The 19,555-nt window shown below is 45.7% G+C and overlaps 2 protein-coding genes across 7 annotated transcripts in view; both read left to right on the top strand.

Annotated features, from left to right (window-relative positions):
• Positions 1 to 1,765: 1,765 nt before the first annotated feature.
• H2AZ1 (H2A.Z variant histone 1) lies at positions 1,766 to 4,110 on the top strand. The gene is made up of 5 exons (XM_075149619.1): positions 1,766 to 1,948; positions 2,365 to 2,442; positions 2,860 to 2,973; positions 3,436 to 3,565; positions 3,714 to 4,110. Exons 1-5 carry the CDS (start codon positions 1,946 to 1,948, stop codon positions 3,773 to 3,775), a joined length of 387 nt encoding a protein of 128 aa, XP_075005720.1. The 5' UTR covers positions 1,766 to 1,945; the 3' UTR covers positions 3,776 to 4,110.
• Positions 4,111 to 5,628: 1,518 nt separating this feature from the next.
• The window catches only part of DNAJB14 (DnaJ heat shock protein family (Hsp40) member B14), a 30,061-nt gene continuing 16,134 nt past the window's right edge, over positions 5,629 to 19,555 (top strand). For 4 of the 6 annotated variants that reach the window (XR_012673567.1, XR_012673566.1, XM_075149613.1 and 1 more), the window contains exons 1-2: positions 5,634 to 6,011; positions 12,034 to 12,208. Coding sequence is in view for 4 of the 6 variants with exons in the window: in XM_075149613.1 (XP_075005714.1) it covers positions 5,879 to 6,011; positions 12,034 to 12,208 (308 nt within the window). In the remaining 2 variants the exon portion in view is untranslated. Of the gene's footprint in view, positions 6,012 to 7,990; positions 8,127 to 12,033; positions 12,209 to 19,555 lie in introns of all 6 variants that reach the window. The other 2 variants (XM_075149611.1, XM_075149610.1) reach the window with 2 other exon arrangements.

The raw sequence follows: 19,555 nt of genomic DNA, 5'->3' as shown, positions 1-19,555 counted from the left end.
TCAGCCATTGAAAGGCCAAGGTTTCTCACTGAGCTTGTTGTATATTCACAGTGTCTCTCAGAAAACCAAGATCTACAGTGTTCTGGAATAGCACAATGAATTGTTACTTTTTTGGAGTTGAAAGAGGTAGATTAACTGAGAAGGTCTCCAACTGATGTCCGAGTTAAATGGCTAGCTTTGGTTTTTTTTCTGAAGTAGAAATAACGATGCTGTACTGAAAATGGCACCTAAAAAAAAAAAACGGGGCTAAGGCTTCATTTCAGGGAAATACAGGCAGGGATTTGAAGTGCTCAAGCTAAGGACATCTGCACTGCACTAATTAAATATTACACTCAGAATCAAATTAATGATGAACAGTTTTTAACCATAATTTGTGAAATATCCAGTGAGAGAAATGGGTCTGAGGCAGGGTTGCCCTTGGTAATCGCGCATCTCTTGCATAAGACAGAAGTAAAAATAAAGACCCGTGCACGTGTGCGGAGTTGTTGGCCATGCTGCACCTCCCCGCCCCCAGCATCATGAAGAGTAGATGTCACTTCATCCTCGTTCAGATGGCAGTGGGCGGCCTCGTGTCTTCGCTAATGCGGTGCAATAGCTCCTCAGCCCCAGCCCGGGACGTAATCTCCTTCAGGCTGCTTCGGAGGTGCTTTGTATGCTAAGTCAATTAACTTTATTGGAGAAGGCTTCAACCGGCAGCGTGGCGGATCTACAGCGATTTGAGTAAAAGGCGAGGCAGAGCGAGGCTGGGTACAGGAATGGGACCTGACAATAACTAACCCTTAATAAATGAGCTGGGGCGCTCGGTGACTTCCGGCAACCCCCTCTCACGCTGCTGATCCCACCGAGCCCCGACACCCATCCCCTGCCTGCGCGGCTGCACCCGTCCCTGTCTTTCCCTGCAGCGACAGCCGGGTCTCTCCCTTTGCAGAAGGCCTCGGGCGGGGGGGGCCGGCAGGACCCGGCTCTGACGCCTGGGTTTGCGGGGAGGCGGGTGCGGCCGGGCGCCTCTGGGGCAGGGCGGCCGCGGGCGCGCAGGGGCGCGCGGCTGATGGAGGGCCGACACCGCGGCCTGCGGGCAGGGCCTCCCGCGGCCTGAGGCGACGACTGGGCGGCTGCCCCTCGGGCGGCAGTTTCCGCTCCCAGCCCGCTCCAGGTACGCTCGTTTGGTTTTTTTTAGTGTTTTGGGTTTTTTTTAATTTTATTTTATTTTATTTATTTCAGTCAGACTTTAGCTCTCGGAGGGTGAGACCCGGTATCGGGGACTCGTGAAGCGACTCCCCCGCCCGGCAGCAGCCGGCACGCCCGAAAGCCCGCCCTGATGCCTGGCGGGCGGCCCGCTCCTCCGCGGGAGGTGCCCCGCGCCACCCCGGGCAGTGCGGGAACTGCGCCTCCGTCCCCCCGAAATAACGGCGGAGGGCGGAAAGGGGCCTGCGGCGGCTCCGTCCCGGGCAGCTCGGCCGGGGGACGCCAGGCGGAGCCCTGGCGTTGGCCAGCGGCGCTGGGGCAGGCCGCCGCCGCCACCACAGCCGGGGCAGGCAGAGCCCACCCGCGCTAGGGGCCGCCTCCCTCTGGGACTCAGCCCCCTGCCCGCGGCGCTCTCCGGGGCCGTCATAGCGCCCTCCCCCCCCCGACGCGCCTGTCCCTTTAAATAGGGGCAGGGCCTCTCCCTCACTCCGTATCGTGAGGCCGGCACCGCCCCGCTCCGCCATTGGTTGTCGCTGGGGGAGAGCGGCCTGCCCCCGCCCGCAGCCATTGGCTAGGGGCGAGGCTGGGGTTCCCGGATGCAGGCACGTTCGGCGGTTATAAAGCGCCGGGGGAAGGCGGGAGCGGGTGCAGTTTGAATCGCGGCGGGTCGGGGCAGGTCGGTGTTGTCGCCCGGGCTCTGTGCGTGCGGGACGCTCTCCTCCTCTGTCAGCCCCTGCGCGGCGCTGCGGTCCGGTTCGCGATGGTGAGGAGCCGCGGGGGCTGCACGGGTGGGGACGGGCTGCCGGGGGGTGGCGGCAGGAGGGGTCAAGGTGATGCGGCCGTTGGGGTGAGGTGGGAGGGCGTGCGGGCGGCGGTAGGCGCGTTACCTGCCGGTAGGCGGTGGGAGGGAATGGGGGGGGGGGGGGTCGCACGCGCACTAGTGCCGCCGGGGAGAGGGAGTGGTGGCCGCGCATGCGCCCGGGGAACGGCCTGTGCCGCTAGGTGTAGCGGGCAGCGCGCACGCGCCTCGGCGTCGCGCGTGCCGCCCAGCGGGAGGGAAGGGAGGGGGAGGAGGGTAGCGCATGCGCGGGGGGGGCTGCCGCCGTCCCCGGCAGGAACGGCCCCGCTGAGGGGGGACAGCGGGTGCGTCAGTTCTCACACACCTCTCCTCTTTGCTAGGCTGGCGGTAAAGCTGGGAAGGACTCTGGAAAGACCAAGACCAAAGCAGTGTCCCGTTCTCAGCGGGCTGGATTGCAGGTGAGCAGGGACTGGGGCACGGGTGAATGACAGACAGGTTGTCCTTCCATCTCTTGGTTGGTTGTACCTTCTGAAACCTGCACAGTCTGCTGTCTGTCTGCTGTTGTCCAGAGTGGTGTAAGGATCTGTTTGATCCTTGAGTGCATTAATGTCTGGCTTGACTATTTTTAGACCTTTTGCATATCTGTGCAGGAGGGAAGAGAATTCCTTTGTGGCTGTTGCTACTGCTTCTGGTTAGAATTGTGAAGTTGCTGATGTGAACTTGGCATACAGTGTCCTTAGCTGGATTCTCAAGTGTTGAAATGTAGTCCGCACTTCTTCCACTGGGATTCCGTTGCCTAGAATGTGGTTTAGAGTAGTGGCTTTCTTTTTCTGTCTCTGTCGTCACAGCCTATTCATACTTCTGTCATTTTCTAGTTCCCAGTTGGCCGCATTCACAGGCACCTGAAGTCTAGGACTACCAGCCATGGGCGTGTAGGAGCCACAGCCGCTGTGTATAGCGCTGCCATCCTGGAGTACTTGACTGCTGAGGTAAAGCTCCTGCAAAGGGTGCAAGCAAGTTAATCAACTCCAAAATGGTGTAATGACCGGAGCCCACTGTATTTTGCTAATTAGGACTGGACTGTTAACTCTTCACTTGCTTTGAGCCAATTTTAAGCGCATGCATCATCAGCAGACTATGAAATATGCATGGGACCTTTTACTCTGCATTTTGTGCAGATCAAATCGCTGTGACTTACAGGAAAGATGGAAGAGTGAAATATTTTATGAAATGTGCTGTTACAGCCTGTCGTATCTGCTGTAAAACACTGACTCTGTTCTTGGGGAAAACTAAATGCAGAGCTTCAAAGGAGGAACCCTTTCAAAAGAGGCATTGTTTGTTCTCTTGGCGTCACTGGTAGTGTATTTGGCATAGAGAATAAAATAGCTAAGGCCGTGCAGTTGGTCTCACTTGATTTGTGTAACTCAGTTTAAAAATGGTCTCGTCCTCAGGTTCTTGAGCTGGCAGGAAATGCATCCAAAGACTTGAAGGTGAAACGTATCACTCCCCGTCACTTGCAGCTTGCAATTAGAGGAGATGAAGAATTGGACTCTCTCATTAAGGCAACAATTGCTGGTGGTGGTATGTAAATTGCTTGCTGTTTGTGATGAGTTGGGTGGCAAAAACTCGTAACAGACTAGAGGTTGCTTAATGCTGCCATTTCATTTGAAGTGCAAAGTTTAGGAAAATGGTTGAAGAGAAATAACATGGTCTTGTTGCTCTTTCTTAGGTGTAATACCGCATATCCATAAGTCTCTCATTGGAAAGAAAGGACAACAGAAGACTGTCTAAAGGATACCAGGATTCCTTGTTATCTCAGGACTCTAAGTACTTAATTGTCCAGTGTTGGTGATTCCAGTGGACTGTATCTGTGAAACACAATTTTGCCTTTTTGTAACTTTGAGAAGCTGAAGCTCCCTTGAGCTTTCTAACAAACCAAATTTCTGCATTGAAGTCTTAACCGTATTTAAGTGTTACCATGGCTTCAAAGAAGCTATTGTATTTGTAGTGGGTTTTGATTGAGCTGACTGTTTTTAGATTGGTTTGATTAAGTAAAGGAAATGTTTGGTTTTGTACAGACTTTTCATCCACTAGAGTGGAAATATTCAATAAATGTTATATCAAGACCAATTGTCTCTTGTCCACTAACTGAAAAATGCTTGGTCTCGACTACGCAGCTCTCAAAGAACATGCAGCTCTGACAATCCTACCAGCTGTGCTTGGAGACACAGCCCTAGAATGCTGCACTTAGTAAATGCCATCAAGTGAAACGGCACAGGGGTTTTATCCTGCCATGTTAGGCTCTTGCTGAGTGAGCCCGCTGTGTTAGCGTGACAGCTGCCTTTAGCAGGGCAGATGTAAGGCTGGTGCTATTTTAAGGCCAGTTTTGCCTGATGTCAGCCTTCATAGAGGGAAGGGATCAGTCATGGAGGAGGAAGAAGGTAAGCTGAATGGATGTTGAAAATCCACAGCTTCAGCTGATTTTCTTTATGGTAGAGCCTGACCCCTCTCACTCTTCTTGTAGGAGATCAGGGAGAGACAGCCACGAAAGCAGGGGCCATAGTGCAGCAGCCTCCGCTGGCTCATAAGGAGTCTAAAACTTGCTTCCGAGGTAGCAGTCAAATAGCTCTGACTTGGTGTGGCTTTTTTGTGGGTGGGCTTTACCTCTGCTGGCTGCAGGCATCTGAAATGGAAAGCGCTTGCTTTCCATTAGTCTGAAGCCCTATGGTGATAAGGGTCCAAACTACACAATCAGGGTTTAAGGATGGAGTGCTAAAGTTGCGGTTTTAACTTCTGCTGTACAGTAGCATCCCCAGCAGCAGCAGATTAAAGGGGGTTTTGGTCACATCTCCTTTGGCTGTGCTGCTCCAGCGCTCTGCAAGTTCATTTTTTACAGAGAAGGCCTTGGCTGCTGCTGCGGTAAGGGAACCCTCGTCCTTCTGGTGAGGCAAAAGGTGCTGTCAAGACTGGTTCCTGTGGCTGGGGGCAGCAAGCTTCAGGCCTTCCAGAACTGCTCCTCCAGCAGTGAAACACTTCAGATAAAGATGCTTCTGTGTTGAGGAAGCTAATCTGTTTCCATAACCTCTTTCAGGTAATGATCTCTGCTGCAGCACTCTAGCTGGAAGGTGTTGACCTAGATTGTAAATGTTGGTTAGACCCGTATTTACTGCGCTCGTCCTCTGGAGCTGCGGTGCCTCACCAGAGCAGCGCCCGAGCGCTTTCTTCCCAGCAATGCAGCTCTTGGCAGGATGTCATTGATGTCGCTAATTATAGTGAGTAGTTACAAGGTGCTAGGGAGTACCTTAAAGCATAGTTAATGCACTGTAAATGACAACGCGTGGGCTCCTCTCACTTCTGTAGGGGCTCGGGGACGGCCGCGGCAGGCTGGGCCGGTGCAGCGCTCCCCGGGCCGCAGTGCAGCGCCAGCACGCGGCCGCCATCCATCGCAGCCGGCTCCCTCGGGCTGCTGCCCGGCGGCGGCGGGGCCCTGCGGGCGTGCGGGTGAGCGGTGGCGCTCCCAGCCGGGACGAGCCCGGCGGTGCCTGCGGCCCGGCCCCTTGCCGGGGCAGCTGCCGGAGCCCTGGGGCTGGCGGCGGGGCGGGCGGGGCGCCCCCGGGCCCGGGCGGCGGCGCATGCGCGGCGGCGCCCCGGAAGCAGGCGGCGGGCCGGGCTGGCTGCCGGGGCCGAGCGCCGCGCTGGGGCTGCGGGTACCGCCGGCGCGGAGCGGCACGGCGCGGCGGGATGAGCCTTGCGGAGTGAGGGGAGCCCCCTCCTGCCCTCCTGCCCGCTCCGCTCCGCTCCTCTCTCCGCCCCTCTGCCCCGCCCGGCTCCGCTCTGGCTTCAGGCCCCTTCTCTCTGCGCTGCGGCGGGCGGAGGCGGCGGAAGGAGAAGCCCATGGAGGGGAACCGGGACGAGGCCGAGAAGTGCATCGGGATCGCGCGGGAGGCGCTGGAGGCCGGCAACCGTGACCGCGCCCTCCGCTTCCTCGGCAAGGCCCAGAAGCTCTACCCGACCGAGACGGCCCGAGGTGAAGCCCGGCCCCCTCCCCGTGCCCGGCGCCCTGTCGGCCCTGCGGCCGCGGCCGGCCCTCCTCCCCTCTCACGCTTGTCCGCTGCCCTGCTCCGTAGGGAGGAGGGGGCACTGCGGGAGGGCGGGGGTCCCTTCGCCCCGGGGCGGCCGTTAGCCCGCGCGGCGGGCCCCCGCAGGCCGAGGCGCTGTGGCGAGGGGGACCCGGCGGTGCGTCCTCCGCCCCGTGCGGGGACGGCGCTGCCCCTAAACCAGCCCGGGCTGGGGTCCCTGGCGGTGCGGGGGACTCGGCTGGGAGAAAAGGCCGAAGCGATGGTTAAAGTGCCCAGGAGGAGCGGTTCGGGCAGGTGGATTTCCACCGTCAGTGCATGCCTCTGGCCTCGGGCGGTGGGGAGGAGTGGGGCTACCCTCCTCGCCAAAGGGGTTCGCTCTGGGCCAGCCCAGCCCCTCGCCTGCGTTTCCCCCTTCCCTTTAGGCATCAATACAAGCGTAGCCATAGAGCCTAGGCTTAGACCCGATTAGCAGCAGGACACCTCAGGCCCCAGGCCGAGGCGGGCTGGGTTGGCTTCTCTTCTGTCACTGTGAATTAGTCCTCGCTAACAGCTTGCAATGAGAGCTGCTGCTCCAGACTGGGCAGCGTCTTCATCCTCTAACTTGTGGTTTGGGTTTTCTCGGTTTTGTTTCCCTTTTGGTTGTTCAGTAGCTACGTAGGAATTGCACACGGGTTTAACTTTCCTGGAGAAAATGGGATAGGTGGCTCCCCCTATGACTTAATTGGCTCTTCAGACACTTCTGTGCTAAAACTTGAAAAATAATTAGCATCTTTCTAGCAAAAGGTGGTTAGAAATGATTTTTTAAAAGGAACAATAGTAAGGTTTCAGTGTATGCAGAGCTGTTACCTGTCTTGGAGTCCTTCTGTCACGCAGTGTCAGAAGTCAGCTTGAAATACGTTTGAACACAGCAGTGACTTGTTGCGTTCCTCTGGTTCTCACTTACATTGCCTATGCCATGGAAGGAATAGGAGAGACTTCGGTGCTCTGTACTGACTTAAAGGCCTCAGCATTTACCATTTTTGAAACTTGACTTTGGGGTGAAATCCTGACTGGAAGTATTCTGTGCTGTGTTTTATTCTGTAGTGAAGCCTTTAAGTCAGGTGAGCAGATTCAGTGAACGTTTTCTGTCCTCTCTTATCTCCTGACTACTCTTTATACGCAAACAATAAGCGAAGGTCTCATCAGTGCTATTCTTTTTTATAGCATATAGTTTCTTGGGTGTGTGTTTTGGTTTTTTTTTCCTGCAAGACAGGATGGATGTTGCTGGTAAATCACGTGGAAGAAGGTAACCATTGCTTTGGATCAAGAATGTGGCACTGTTTATATTCTTGCTACGTTAGATACCTCTCTGAAATAAAAACAAGCAGAAGTTTGCCATATTCCCCTAAATTTCTGTAGCTTAAGAAGATTACATGCATGAAAATACTTTCAGCTTTTTGGAAGCTGTGTTGGTCAATAGGCAGGAAGGCTGAGGGTTTCAATGCAGCTTCTTCCACCAAGGAGAGTGAATAGCTTTGTCTGGTTCACATAGCTTATTACCATCTTATACCTACAAGATAAGAGTTACAGTACCTCTCAGGGAAAAAAAAAAGATACCTCCATCTGATTTATGTTTTGAGTGTTTGGTTTTTTTTTTTTTTTAAGTATGCTACTACATAACCACCATTGTAAAGTATTCAGTGCAAGAAATAGATGGCTAATTAGGCTATTGTCTGTAGGACACTTGTTTTATTCACTGTGGAAATTAGCAAAGTATGTCACAAATGAGGTACAGATCTGGTGAAAAGAAGATGGTCTTGTGGTTTGGTAGTGGACTGTAATCTGAGGAATTGTGTACAGAAACTAAATGCTTCACAGAATTTCTCTGTGATGTCACTTCACTCGGTTTCCATTAGTGACGGCTAATTGTTTGTGCTTCATTTTTCAGGTATTCAGCTTGAAACAAGGGCCTGATTTGTGGAACTGGTGGGCAGTTAAAGCTCCATCTGAAGCTAATGAGAATTGCAGATGCCCTAATACCACTGAAAAAAATCAGGCCCTACCCTAGGCCTGATTTGAACTAGGTACTTAGAAATTAGGGGACTCTAAACTTGTAATATTTCTGGGTTTCAGTTTTCTAGCTGTGGAGGTTGGTAATTCTTTTCAACTCATCTCATTTCCTCCCAAAACAACACCGACTAATTGAATTTTTTTTTTTTTTAAGTTTGTGGCACTTAAATAACCCTGTTAAAAGTGCAGTAAGCTGCAAGGACAGAGAATGTCCTGTTTTCGGGTCAGGAACGGGAAAGTGTGCAATAAATTAGAACTGGAATTTTACACTGATCAAGAACAAATGAAATTACTGCTTCATTATCTCATTGTCATCTTTTAGATAAATTGAGCGGGGGTCCACTTGGAGAAAAAAAAAAACAGTAATTCATTAGATAATTAAAAATGTGTCATAGCACATACCCAAGAGAAGGAAACAGTTAAGGTTTTGTGAGGTTTCTTAGTTGTAACACAGATTCTTATTTTACATTCATAATGTGTTGGGTTTATATGGTGATAGATCAATATGGTGCAGCCCCAGTTGTCACTGTGCTCACATATTTTCTCTTTGGGGTATGTATGAGAAGGTAGTTCGTGCCAATTTGTCACTGAAGTCATGGATGCTTCATAGGTTGTATCTTTAGTATCATTTTGGGAACAATTGCCCACCATTTCACAAATGACGTTCCATCAGTGATAAAAGCAATGAGAACGTAGCACTGAATCTTTTACTGATGGGAGCTTCCTCCTCCCAATGTTACAGCAGATTGTAAAAGGACAGAGAGCAGGTTTTAACTATTGTCTCTAAAACAATACTGTGTGTGGTTTGGTTTTGGCGACATTTGCATTTAAAGTGCATTCAGCATTAGTTCAGTCATCAGTGAAGTTTAGTTTTGCTAAACAAAGCTTCTGCCTGAAATACGCTGACTGCAGCAGTGCTATTTTAAGGCTTTATTAGTGTGAAATGTAAGGTCAGTGCTTATTTAATGATACTTCACTAATGACTTCATAGTAGCAGTGTTCATGTTGACGTCACTCTTTGCTAGAAAATTGTTTTACAATTCAGCTCTTCAAAATATTGTTTGATAATGATTTTTGCTAATGATTCATCTTGCAACTGAATGGAACTAATTGCTTGTCTGGAAAAGATTTGTAAGAGTGGATTTAAAAATAACAAAGGACAAGATCTCCTTTTCAAACTAAGGTGCCATTCTTTTTGGAGTTGAAGGCAGAAAATGACGTTAAGGACAGCTTTATTTTTCAATTCTTCTTAAGATTTTCTTGCACTATTTCTGATGCTGCCTATAAAAACAAACTTTTCAGGAGTATGTGAGCTTAGTTTTTTAGGGTGTTGCGTTAGTATGAATTCTGAATTCAACAGTTCTTCCATTGGTGAAAGTGGGGGTCACGTTCAATGCATAATGGAATCAAATGCAGAGCAGGGATCTTTCATTCAGCAGCAGGTAACAGTACACACAAGAGAGCCTTCAGACACATTTGGAGATAAGATTTGTTGTCTTACCTGCTAACAAAATAAGTCTTTGGTTCCTTGTATGTCCTATTTTAAAATACCTAGATGCACAGTGGAAGTTTTCTTCAATACACTGTTAGTACTACAGTTCTAACAGCTGGTTTTACCAAAAGTTGTTTCTGAGTATCTGAACTGTATCTTTTATTTGAGGAAAACAATGGCCCCAGACCCTTTGTACAGTTTTCTTTTTCAACGTGGAACAATTGCATGTTTGTATATGCTGTGTCTTGCTATCTTAAGAAGTTAACACTTAAAGGTTTGATTTTTTTTTGTTTTTTTTTTTGTTTTGCAAGCATTCTGCACTGTCTTCTCAGCAGTGCAGCTCCGTTATGGGAATGGGAGGTCTGAGACAGTGATTAGGAAGTAGTAATGTTGAAACTATAGTGCAGCCAAACCAATTCATGAAAAGACTTACCAGCTAAGGTTGCTGTGAAAGAGACACTGAGCGTTAAAAATGCAAGGTTGTCTATACCTGCATTTCTACCATTATTGCTACTACTGATTTTGCACAAGCATTAGTGAAGGGATGGGGAATTTCTAGAGCAGTACCAATATAAAGGCTGGATTTGCAAAAAGGTCGAGTAAGCATTATCTCTAGAGGGTAAGTCAGGGTCACATTTTGATAGGATCTCACATGATACCATTATTAAATATCTAATGTCACAGAACAGAAAAAGAATAATTTTGTTTTCTGTTCTCACTTGTCTGGAGCGCATTTGGTCTGAAAATGCTTCATTCTGAGGGCACTGTCTGTTCAAATCTCTGTTCTTGATTAGTTCTTAGCCCGCAGACACAGTCACCTTGTTGGAGTTGTTATTACTTCATTTACCTCAGAACTTTAAATGCCATAACAGATGATTTTAGAATAAACTGTTGCAAATACTTGGATACGATTATAGCATCAGCTATAATCCATAATGCAACTATAGCTCTCCTGTTTTCAAGAGCTTAGTTTCATTTGTAGTGAAAACATCCAGTCGGTATACAACTCAGCATCTAAATGTTAGCCTTTTCTTTATTTCTGCAGTAAAAAGCCTGATCTGATCAATTGGTGAATCTTGCCGAGGCAGGCACGAGCACGGGACCGGCACTGGGGTCAGCTGACTTTCTTGTTCAGGCCGAGTGTAGCTATTCATCTGCAGTACTTCAGACTGCTGTGGCCAGTGGGTAATAAGTGAATTAATAAGTAAAAGCAAATACTGACGAGTTTTAAGAAGCACATCTTAAGGAAGTGGTTCTTCTCCTTTTAAACAAAGCTCCACTTTCTTTTCTTTCTTGTGCTTCTCTGAGATACAAGCTATGATGTGTAGGATCCCAGTTTTCTGCTGCTCTAAGAGAGACCATGCTAGTCAGAGGAGAAATTTTTTAATTAGATTTAGGAGAAAATCCTTCAGGCTTCTTCTCACTAGCTTCTAGAAGAAAATGTTTTTTAACGGTAAAGCTATAACATGCTTTCACAGTGAGTGGGACATTTTTCTTTGGGAATTTTTATTAGGGCATTTTTTATGCAGATAGTAACTCTCCGTTGTTTATGAAACAAATTTGACTTATGTAGTTTGCCATCTTGCTCTGAAGGGATCTCTTTCCTGAAAAGATAGGCTATTTAATAATCTTTGATCCACATTATGCTTCGTGTGCAGTCCCTTAAGTTAGAATGGTACTGTTTCTGATGTATTGGTAAGACAGATACCCCCAAAATACAGGCTTATATCCAGAAAGAAAAAGAAAACTTAGTATCTGATGATTTATTAAAACTGCTAAATTTGAGATCTGTTGGAACATGGAAGGAAAGAGGATTTCAAGATCTAGCGAAAGCATGCTGGTTTTCAAGATCCAGGTCTCAAGTCAGGACCAGCCAACTACACCCAACTCTTATCTGTGGCATTTAACAGCAGTTTGAATTTCGGCTGGTATTGCCTGGAAAGGGTATAGAGCATCAGTTTGTGGCCGCTAATGACTCAGGTTACAAATAGCTATGTACTGTAGCAACTGAAATGTGCTGGAGATGGGCTTGGTCTGGAATAATTTTCAGGTTCTTTAGTGTGTTAGGTTAGTTTCTTTTTCCTTTTTTCAGGTATTCTGATGTTTTCACCCCAAAGAATGGGTTCAGTGCCTCTAAAAACCATCTAGAAATGAAGGACCTGGACAAATTCTCTCCAGTATTAAATTACCTTGGCAGAGGTGGAGGGGAGTCCAGCCGCTAATTTTGAAACACTTTTCCATAGTTTTGCCACGAAAAGGAGTTGCTAGACTGGCCTCAGAAATGTTTGTGGTACAAAGTGATGATCAATAAGGAAGGAGGATGTAGTAGCTAGTCTTTTACAATGTGGTGCTCCCATTTAAGATACTTGAGAGCCCCGACTTAATCGCTAATGCCTATAATGATACTATGATATACTGTTGTTTTATAGTTTTGTTGGAAGCTATTATGAAGAATGGAAGTACTGCTGGGGGAGGCGCTTACTGCCGAAAACCAGCCAGTAGCAATGATCAAAGTAAGCCTAATAGCACGAAGGAGAGCAATGCATCTGCTGCAGGTGAAAGTGGAAAAGGCTACACCAAAGACCAAATGGAAGGAGTATTCAGGTATGGCCTTGCTTAAATACATCACTGCTTTTCATTCTGTGTGTTATGTACTTATGCTTTCAGCTCTAGCATCTAAAGAAGCAACAGAAAATTCAAGGTTAGCTGAGAGGGGTTACTTGTGCTGAACTGTGACTCAGTTCAGGAAGAGGAGAGTTGTGCTGTGTTTAAACCCAGTATGAGACGCTGTCACTTTCTGCGAGAAAGATGATACTCATCTTTATATAAAGCAACCTTGATGGTTTAAAAGGAAAATACTCAAAATAGTTATTAAGTAGATCTCATGTTAAATAGAAGAAGTGATGAAAATTCTATAGTACAACTTGCAGGACAGATTTTCTATTCTTAAATATTTTTATACTCATATCTAAGTTTACATTACATGCTGGCTCCTGAAATTCATTTTCAAGCTAATACTGCTGTACAGGCTGGTCTTAGACCAGTGTTAAAACTATTTTGTTCTGGAAGTACTGGTATCTTCCAGGTATTTTGAGAAGCACTGAAGCACATAGTCCAAGTGGCATTATAAACTCTGTCTGGAGTTTGTGCAGCATGATAGTATTAAGATGGGGCGACATCAGGAAAGGAGGATGTGCAAAAAGAAACAAAGATCAATAAAAATGTCCTTTTGAGGCGAGTAACTCTTAAGTCATGTTATCATTATACACTTTTTGGCTGTAGGAGTGAGAAAAATACTGTTTGATATGTGCCCTAATTTCTGCTAAAGAAATATGGATACAGCCACTCTAAAATTGCACACCTCAAAACCCACGTATATTTTCAGATAAGCCTAGCCCCAGTATTTTCAAGGGAGCTCAAAGAAGGGTAATCAAGAGGTCCTCGTCTCCTAGTTTGTGTAGATTGGATGAACTGTTGTGCAAAACAGAAATTTGTGTGTGAATTATTTTGTGTGAAATGTATGTTGCTGTTGATATTATCTTGGGATCTTTTCCTGAAGTTCAATGATCTGTTCAGCTGTGCTAATAGTGAGGAAGAAGCAGCTTTTCTTTGTTGATAAAGCAGCTCTGCATTCAGGCAGGTAGACAGCAGCGTCTCTGGCATGGTTATCTTCCTGGTGTTGCTATTTAGTAGAGCTTTTCATTTACCATCATCTCTGCTTAATTAATGTTATTGCCCTTCATGATACATCTAAAGTAAAACCTGAATAAGTGTGTACATTTTTGGCCACCTTGAAATATTAGCTGTTAAAATGAAGGCAAAATGTGCGTGTGTGTGCACAGGCGTGCGAGACAAAATATCCGGAAAGAAGTCTTCTGTAAAATGAGGCTTATATCAAATTAAGACATATAACACATTCTCAGAAAGCTGCTACAAGGAAGGCTGTATTACTGCCAGTATTCACTCACCCGTGACATGCCATTCTGAGCTGCAGTCTGCTTTGACATCAGGCTCCCTGCAAGTTCTTTTTTTTGTTTGTTTGTTTTACCAGAAAGTAATGTTGCCTACTTTTTCTTGAGTAAAATGATGTTGTAGAGCCAACTTTTCTCCATGGCATGCTTTCATGGTATTGGGTATTGCTTCCTTGAAGGGATTCACTAGATGCCAGATAAAATTAATCCAGTTTGTTGAGATCAGAACCAGTTAGGGGTATTCACAGAAGTTGCATATTGAGGATAATCTTGATGCAGCATTGCTTCTTCGTACCTATTTCAACAATCCGCTTTGTGAATACAAAATTCGGGTTTTTAAAAAGTACCCAGATTTTTGCAAATAAGCAATTGTAATAGCTTGCAGAACAACTCATGTTTGTTTGTATTTTACATACCACTTAGAAAATCAGTTGTTAAAACAATATCTTGACCTTAGCTTGAGTGATGCTACCATCCTTTAGTACAGCAGTTTATAAACCTTTGGAGAGAGACTGAATTTTGGTTTAGATGTGCAGTAATCAACAGAGCAAGTCCCCAGTTCTTGTTGGAAGTTATGAAACATTTGTTGACAACGTCATGTTGTCAGTGAGTGACATTGACACACCACTTAGAAAATTTGTGGTTAAGAATTAAAACACTTGTGTGCCTTGCCAAGGAGAACAGGATTAAATACAAACAGTGGGCTAAAACTTAATGGAAAAATATAACACATTCAGTGATGATAGCTGAGGGAAAGTTCATGTTTAAACCACAGTGAGAATGAGCTTTCTGGTTGGAAACATGACAGGCTGCATATGTTACTGCTTCAGTCAGGCCCCAGACTTTTCCAATTAAATGAAATGTGCCCCTCTGGAAAGGGTATTCTTCAGAGAGTAGAGCTTGTCACCACCGTATGCTTTTGCCATACCACAGTGGTTTTCGGACCTTTGAATTGGTTGAAGAAATGCTGCATGAAAAGAGGTGGGTTTAAATAGTGTTTTATGCGTGATCCTTAATTTTTTTTCCTGTAAGGAAAGAAATTTCTAGATAGCAAGGTAGCAAAATCTTCAATTTTTAATAAATTCTGAATCTTACCATGAATTTGACTCTGTCAGACTAAGTTGTTTTGTATGCTTATGATTTGAAAGGTGGTCGTTATCCTCAAGTATTTTTCCCTCTAGGATTTTTTGGTTCTGTATTAGTAATTGAATATAGACCGAGAGAAAGCATTCTTGATTTAATTACACATGCCATTTCCAACCCTTTTTTATAAGCTCTAGTGAGCAGTCGGACAGGGGGACTGACTCTGAGCTCTCTGACTTGGATCCCTGATTAGTGTACCTGGAGTTGTCCAGCTGTCTTGAATTTGCTTGTGACAATATATTTAAGAAGCATGGTGAAGACACACTTGGAGCAGTATAACTAATTTAACTGCATTAATTTTCATCAGGGTTACTCTAGTAATGTGGGTAGGTATGAGTACAAACAAGCACCTCTGAGCTGTTTTTATTTTTTCCACATACACAGGGGACACTGATCACTAGCAAGCTACCGTAACACTTCTGTAGAGCATTACATGAGCTTGCAAACAAGTTGCTCAACAGGGAGAAGCATAAGATGCAGTATCTTTCCACTGATTGCATAAGTGCTGGGTGATGCTCTGTTCTTTGTGGGAACGATGCTCTCCGTTTTGGTGTGACAGCTTAAAGCTTGAGATACCCAAAAGCACTTTGTTACTTTTGACTTGAAATGCTTTGAAAATACCAGCTGTAGTACATGCATCTTTTTCTTAATGATGCTTATCTTGTCACTGGGGGCTGGATCAAGTTGCCTTAACACTTCAGGTGACCTGCATATCAGAGATACTGACAGGAGACTAGCAGAAATATGTTAGGACCCACAGTAGACTTACGTCTTTTTAGAGCAAGCGTCTTAGAAGTCTCTAGGCAATTGAAAGCTGTCTGAGCAATGTCAGCTTAAGATGAGTGCATGAGAATCGTGTGCACAACAAAAAAGGGAGAATTTGCTTTTGGATTCTGTGGTCTTTGCTTTAAAGCAATTCCTTCACTGTTCGATGTAGGTTATTGGCATTTTTTGCTGAGATAAAGAAACAAAACATTCATGTAAGAAAGAAAATTTAAACTTTTTTCTTCTACTTCACTTAAAACAACTGAAGAAGAAGTGCTGATCAGGATTACAGTTATTGGAGTTCTTAATTACTTTCAAACAAATTCTGTTCATCATATCTGCCTACTCATACCAACTCAGACCCTTTGGAAAGGTTTTGTGGACTAGCATGAAATGAAAAAAAAAAAGATCATTTGCCTGCTGTGTATTAATCTTCCCCATTCCTTTTTATGTTATGAAGTGTGTATTATCTGTTCTCTACTACATGATTTAAAAAAAAAAGTTTTAGAGATATAGATAGGTTGTACACTTTATACAGACTCCCTTTAAACGATCTTAAAATCCAAATGGTGTCTGATGTCTCTCTTTTTAGTAAATAAGCAGTAGCATATATTCCATATTACCTTTTTGACATCTGAAGGATAACTGGCATGATTAGTAGTATGCTAAAGTTGGATTGCTGTCTTGTGAAAACTGTGGTGGAATACTGCTTTTCCTGCCCTGCCAGTGCCTGCCCCTCGGAAGAGAGCACAAGAATGAAATTTTTTATTTGGATCTTTGAGCTGGAACCAAAACAAATCAATAGAGGCAGGAGTTCTGTAGGAACCTTGCAAGGCAGGATTAAATATCATCCAGTAGTGGTCGAGAATAATCAGCAACTTGATTTGAATTCACAGAGTAAACCAAAAAATTGTCTCTACACATTTCATGGATCAAACTAGAAGGAATGTAAGTTGTGTGACTGACTTTTTCCAGGCCTTCTGCTGAGACTTCTGCGAATTCAGCAAAAAGAGAGATATCGTTACTTTTTTAACATGGGGTCAAGAAGATAATTAACTGAAAGTGGAATAATAAGAGCAATCAACATGTGCTAAAATGGAAAAAAAAAAAACCCAAAGCAAAGAAATCAGGGCATGCCTTTAATTAGGCTGCTAGAACTACTGTGAATTGTTGAAATATCCAGTTGAATGGTTGAGAAAGTCAAGGTGGAAATCACAGTCATAGAGCCTGTCATGGAAAAGTGGCACAGAAGATATGGTAAACTTTGTCAGAAAGCTCCTGCCTCTGATCTACACTTTTTATAGCTAAAGTAAAAGCTTAAACAAAATCTAGAGAAAAGTATGCTGATGTAAATGCAGCCTTGAATATTTCATGTAATACACACAGGAGAAACAAACTGACCAGGTACGTCTAAGAGGAAGGTGCTAAGACAAGCACCCTAACGTACTGTTGAATCTATCAGTAAAACAGAGATCTGGAACTTCTGGTGCATTTATTTCAGAAACTAGCGGTGTGCTGGTACCAGCTTGAGTTCCTCAACAACACTGTGACCTCTTCCCAATCTAGAGCACTTTTTGCAGACCACACTTATGTCATCCAAACTGTGACTGGCACATTCCCAATTCAGCTGCAAGATGCCATTTGCATCGGGCCCTCTGGCATCAGTGGAAACTTGACCTACGTAGAAATTGGTCTGCATTTTACTGTGTTTTTCTGCTCTTTGTTGCTAACATTCACGTTGCTGCTCACTGTGCTGCTCGCTTCAGATTACCATTGGGAGAAATAATTGTGGCTCCCGTTGCAAGCTTTTGGAGATTGCGGTCGAAGTATTTGTCTTTTGGGCCGTTCCTGTGCATGTAGACAGAGGCTTTGGAAGACCCTTTGAAATACCAAGTCATACTCAAAACTTCCTGATTATGGATCACTGCAGGTATTTGATACAGAAATGCAAGCATCTCTGGTAGGTTTTGTTAACCTGATAAAAGCTGCTGATGCTGACCTAATCTGAATTGTAGATTTGAAAAGTGAAACAAGAAGCACAGCATTAGGATCACATCATTTTGTAGTCACAGGAGAACCAGTGGTGGTAGCCCCAGAATTTCTGCAGGCAAGAGCAGACATTTCAGGACCTGAAGGGCTTCCTCTGCCTTCAGCCGTCAGGGCATGGAGAGGAGCCCAGCGTCAGGCAGAATTGGCTGTTGCTGCAGTTTGAAGCTGGCTGACCAGTTCTACTGCAGGTGGCTTGTGAACTGCAAGCTGGGATAGTGGAGTTTTGCAAGTCAAGATGAGATACCTCTGTCAACAGATTGTGGATGAATGTAGGCCATCACTTGCCCTCACGCTGTTTGAGAAGTCTATTCTCTAAAAGGCAGATATTATTTCAGGAACATCCAGCAATGTGCCCTCCTAAAACAGCCAGCAAATCTGTTAACCAGAAGGACAGTGCCAAGGTGCTGGCAGGGGACTAACAATTCAGCAAGGACAGAAATTAGCTAAAAAACAGAAATAATTTGATAGTAATTCAGATACAGAAGTGATCCAACCAGGAAGTAAAACACAAGAAAAGCAATTCACAAAAAACCAAAACCCCGAACAAATTAACAGTGAAAGCACCAAACTTCAAATAAGCCAGAAATAAACAAAAATCCCAACTAATTCAGTACAAAAGGGGCGGACCATAAACAGGTTCTATGTAAATTGCAATTTTAAAAAGAAACATCTGTGTGGAGTTTACATATGCAAGAAAATTAGCACTAGGGACTACAGTGCCTTAAGTGAAGCAAAACCAACGAAACACCAATTTGAAATGCAGCTTTCAGAAAGTTAGTTGTTCATGCTGAGAGTGCTGCAGGACAGGGGTTTCAGATGCAGTTAAAAGCCATAAGTAACATGAGTGATCGGTCTTTTCCAAAACCTCTGCTGGTTTTACTCTTAATTTTTCCAAGCCTCTGCTGGCCGATGCTGTGTGGCCTGCAATAGGAGACAAGTGGGAAGGAGATGGTTCCTTCCATCCATCTGCCCTACCGTGACAAATCTCCACAGGACAGTTCAACGTTCCAGGCGAGGGATTCTGGCAGAGTGAGGATTGTCAGACATCAGTCTACTAGAGACAAGGGGTGAGGAATATGTCCAAAAAGGCCTGCTTCTGCTGAGGGACAAGGATCAGGCTGGCCATGGCTTCCAACAGCTCCCAGTGGCTGGAGAGAAATTTCTTTACAGTGGTAGTTTGGAGGAAGAGGACTGAAGTCTTGGAGAATCTCTGTGCAAAGCCCATGATTCCCATCCCTTTAAGGTGGAGGAGGGATGTGGTGTGTGGTCCAATAGTGTTTGAGAAGCCTGGTGACTGCACAGCACATGTATAACCTCAGGATCTGTTGGGTTCCCCTGCTGATCCCGTACAGTTTGTCCTGCTATAAACTGACTTAGCAGGTTGAGTTTGTGATGCATTAAAGTTTTGCCTCTCAGGGGTGCAGCACAAACACTGATAATTTTGTCTAACTGGAATGCACCTTCTGATCATCTTCACTTGTCCCATCATCCCCCATGCAAAGCTGCTGCAGTACAAGTTTTGGTGCCAAACTCTCACGGACTTTGCTGAGGGGGGGGGAACCGAGCTGTTACGCTGTAATGATTGCCCTGAATTGTGCTCAGTAAGGGACCTCCTGGCAGAAGTCACTAACTCCCTCCCTGTAGGAAACTTTGCATTAACTAGCTACTTGCAGTCCAGATGCTTTTTGCCTTGAAGTGGCAAAGCAATCGTATTAGACAGCAAAACTGTTGTCTAATGGCAGAGTGTAGCAAGGGTTTCATAGCACAAGGTCATTGCTGAGAATTCCAAGCTTAGGTATGGTCTTCGGCCCCTGTGCATTTGTACAATAATTTAATGTATTTTAGCTTTAAAGCTTGATCTGCCTAATCCAAAGTCCTGCTAAACTCTGCAAAATTGCCATATGTATACGCGTATTCCACATGATTCACCATGAAGTCACATGCAGCAGAGCCCGCTCCTCAGGCTATCCAGCAGAGTACTTGCAGCTTATGTTTGCTGCTGAGGTTTGTAAGAACCAGCACT

The sequence above is a fragment of the Calonectris borealis genome, chromosome 4 (genome assembly GCF_964195595.1).
Source record: "Calonectris borealis chromosome 4, bCalBor7.hap1.2, whole genome shotgun sequence".
Lineage (NCBI taxonomy): Eukaryota > Metazoa > Chordata > Aves > Procellariiformes > Procellariidae > Calonectris > Calonectris borealis.
This window is presented reverse-complemented; position numbering and strand designations above follow the sequence as displayed.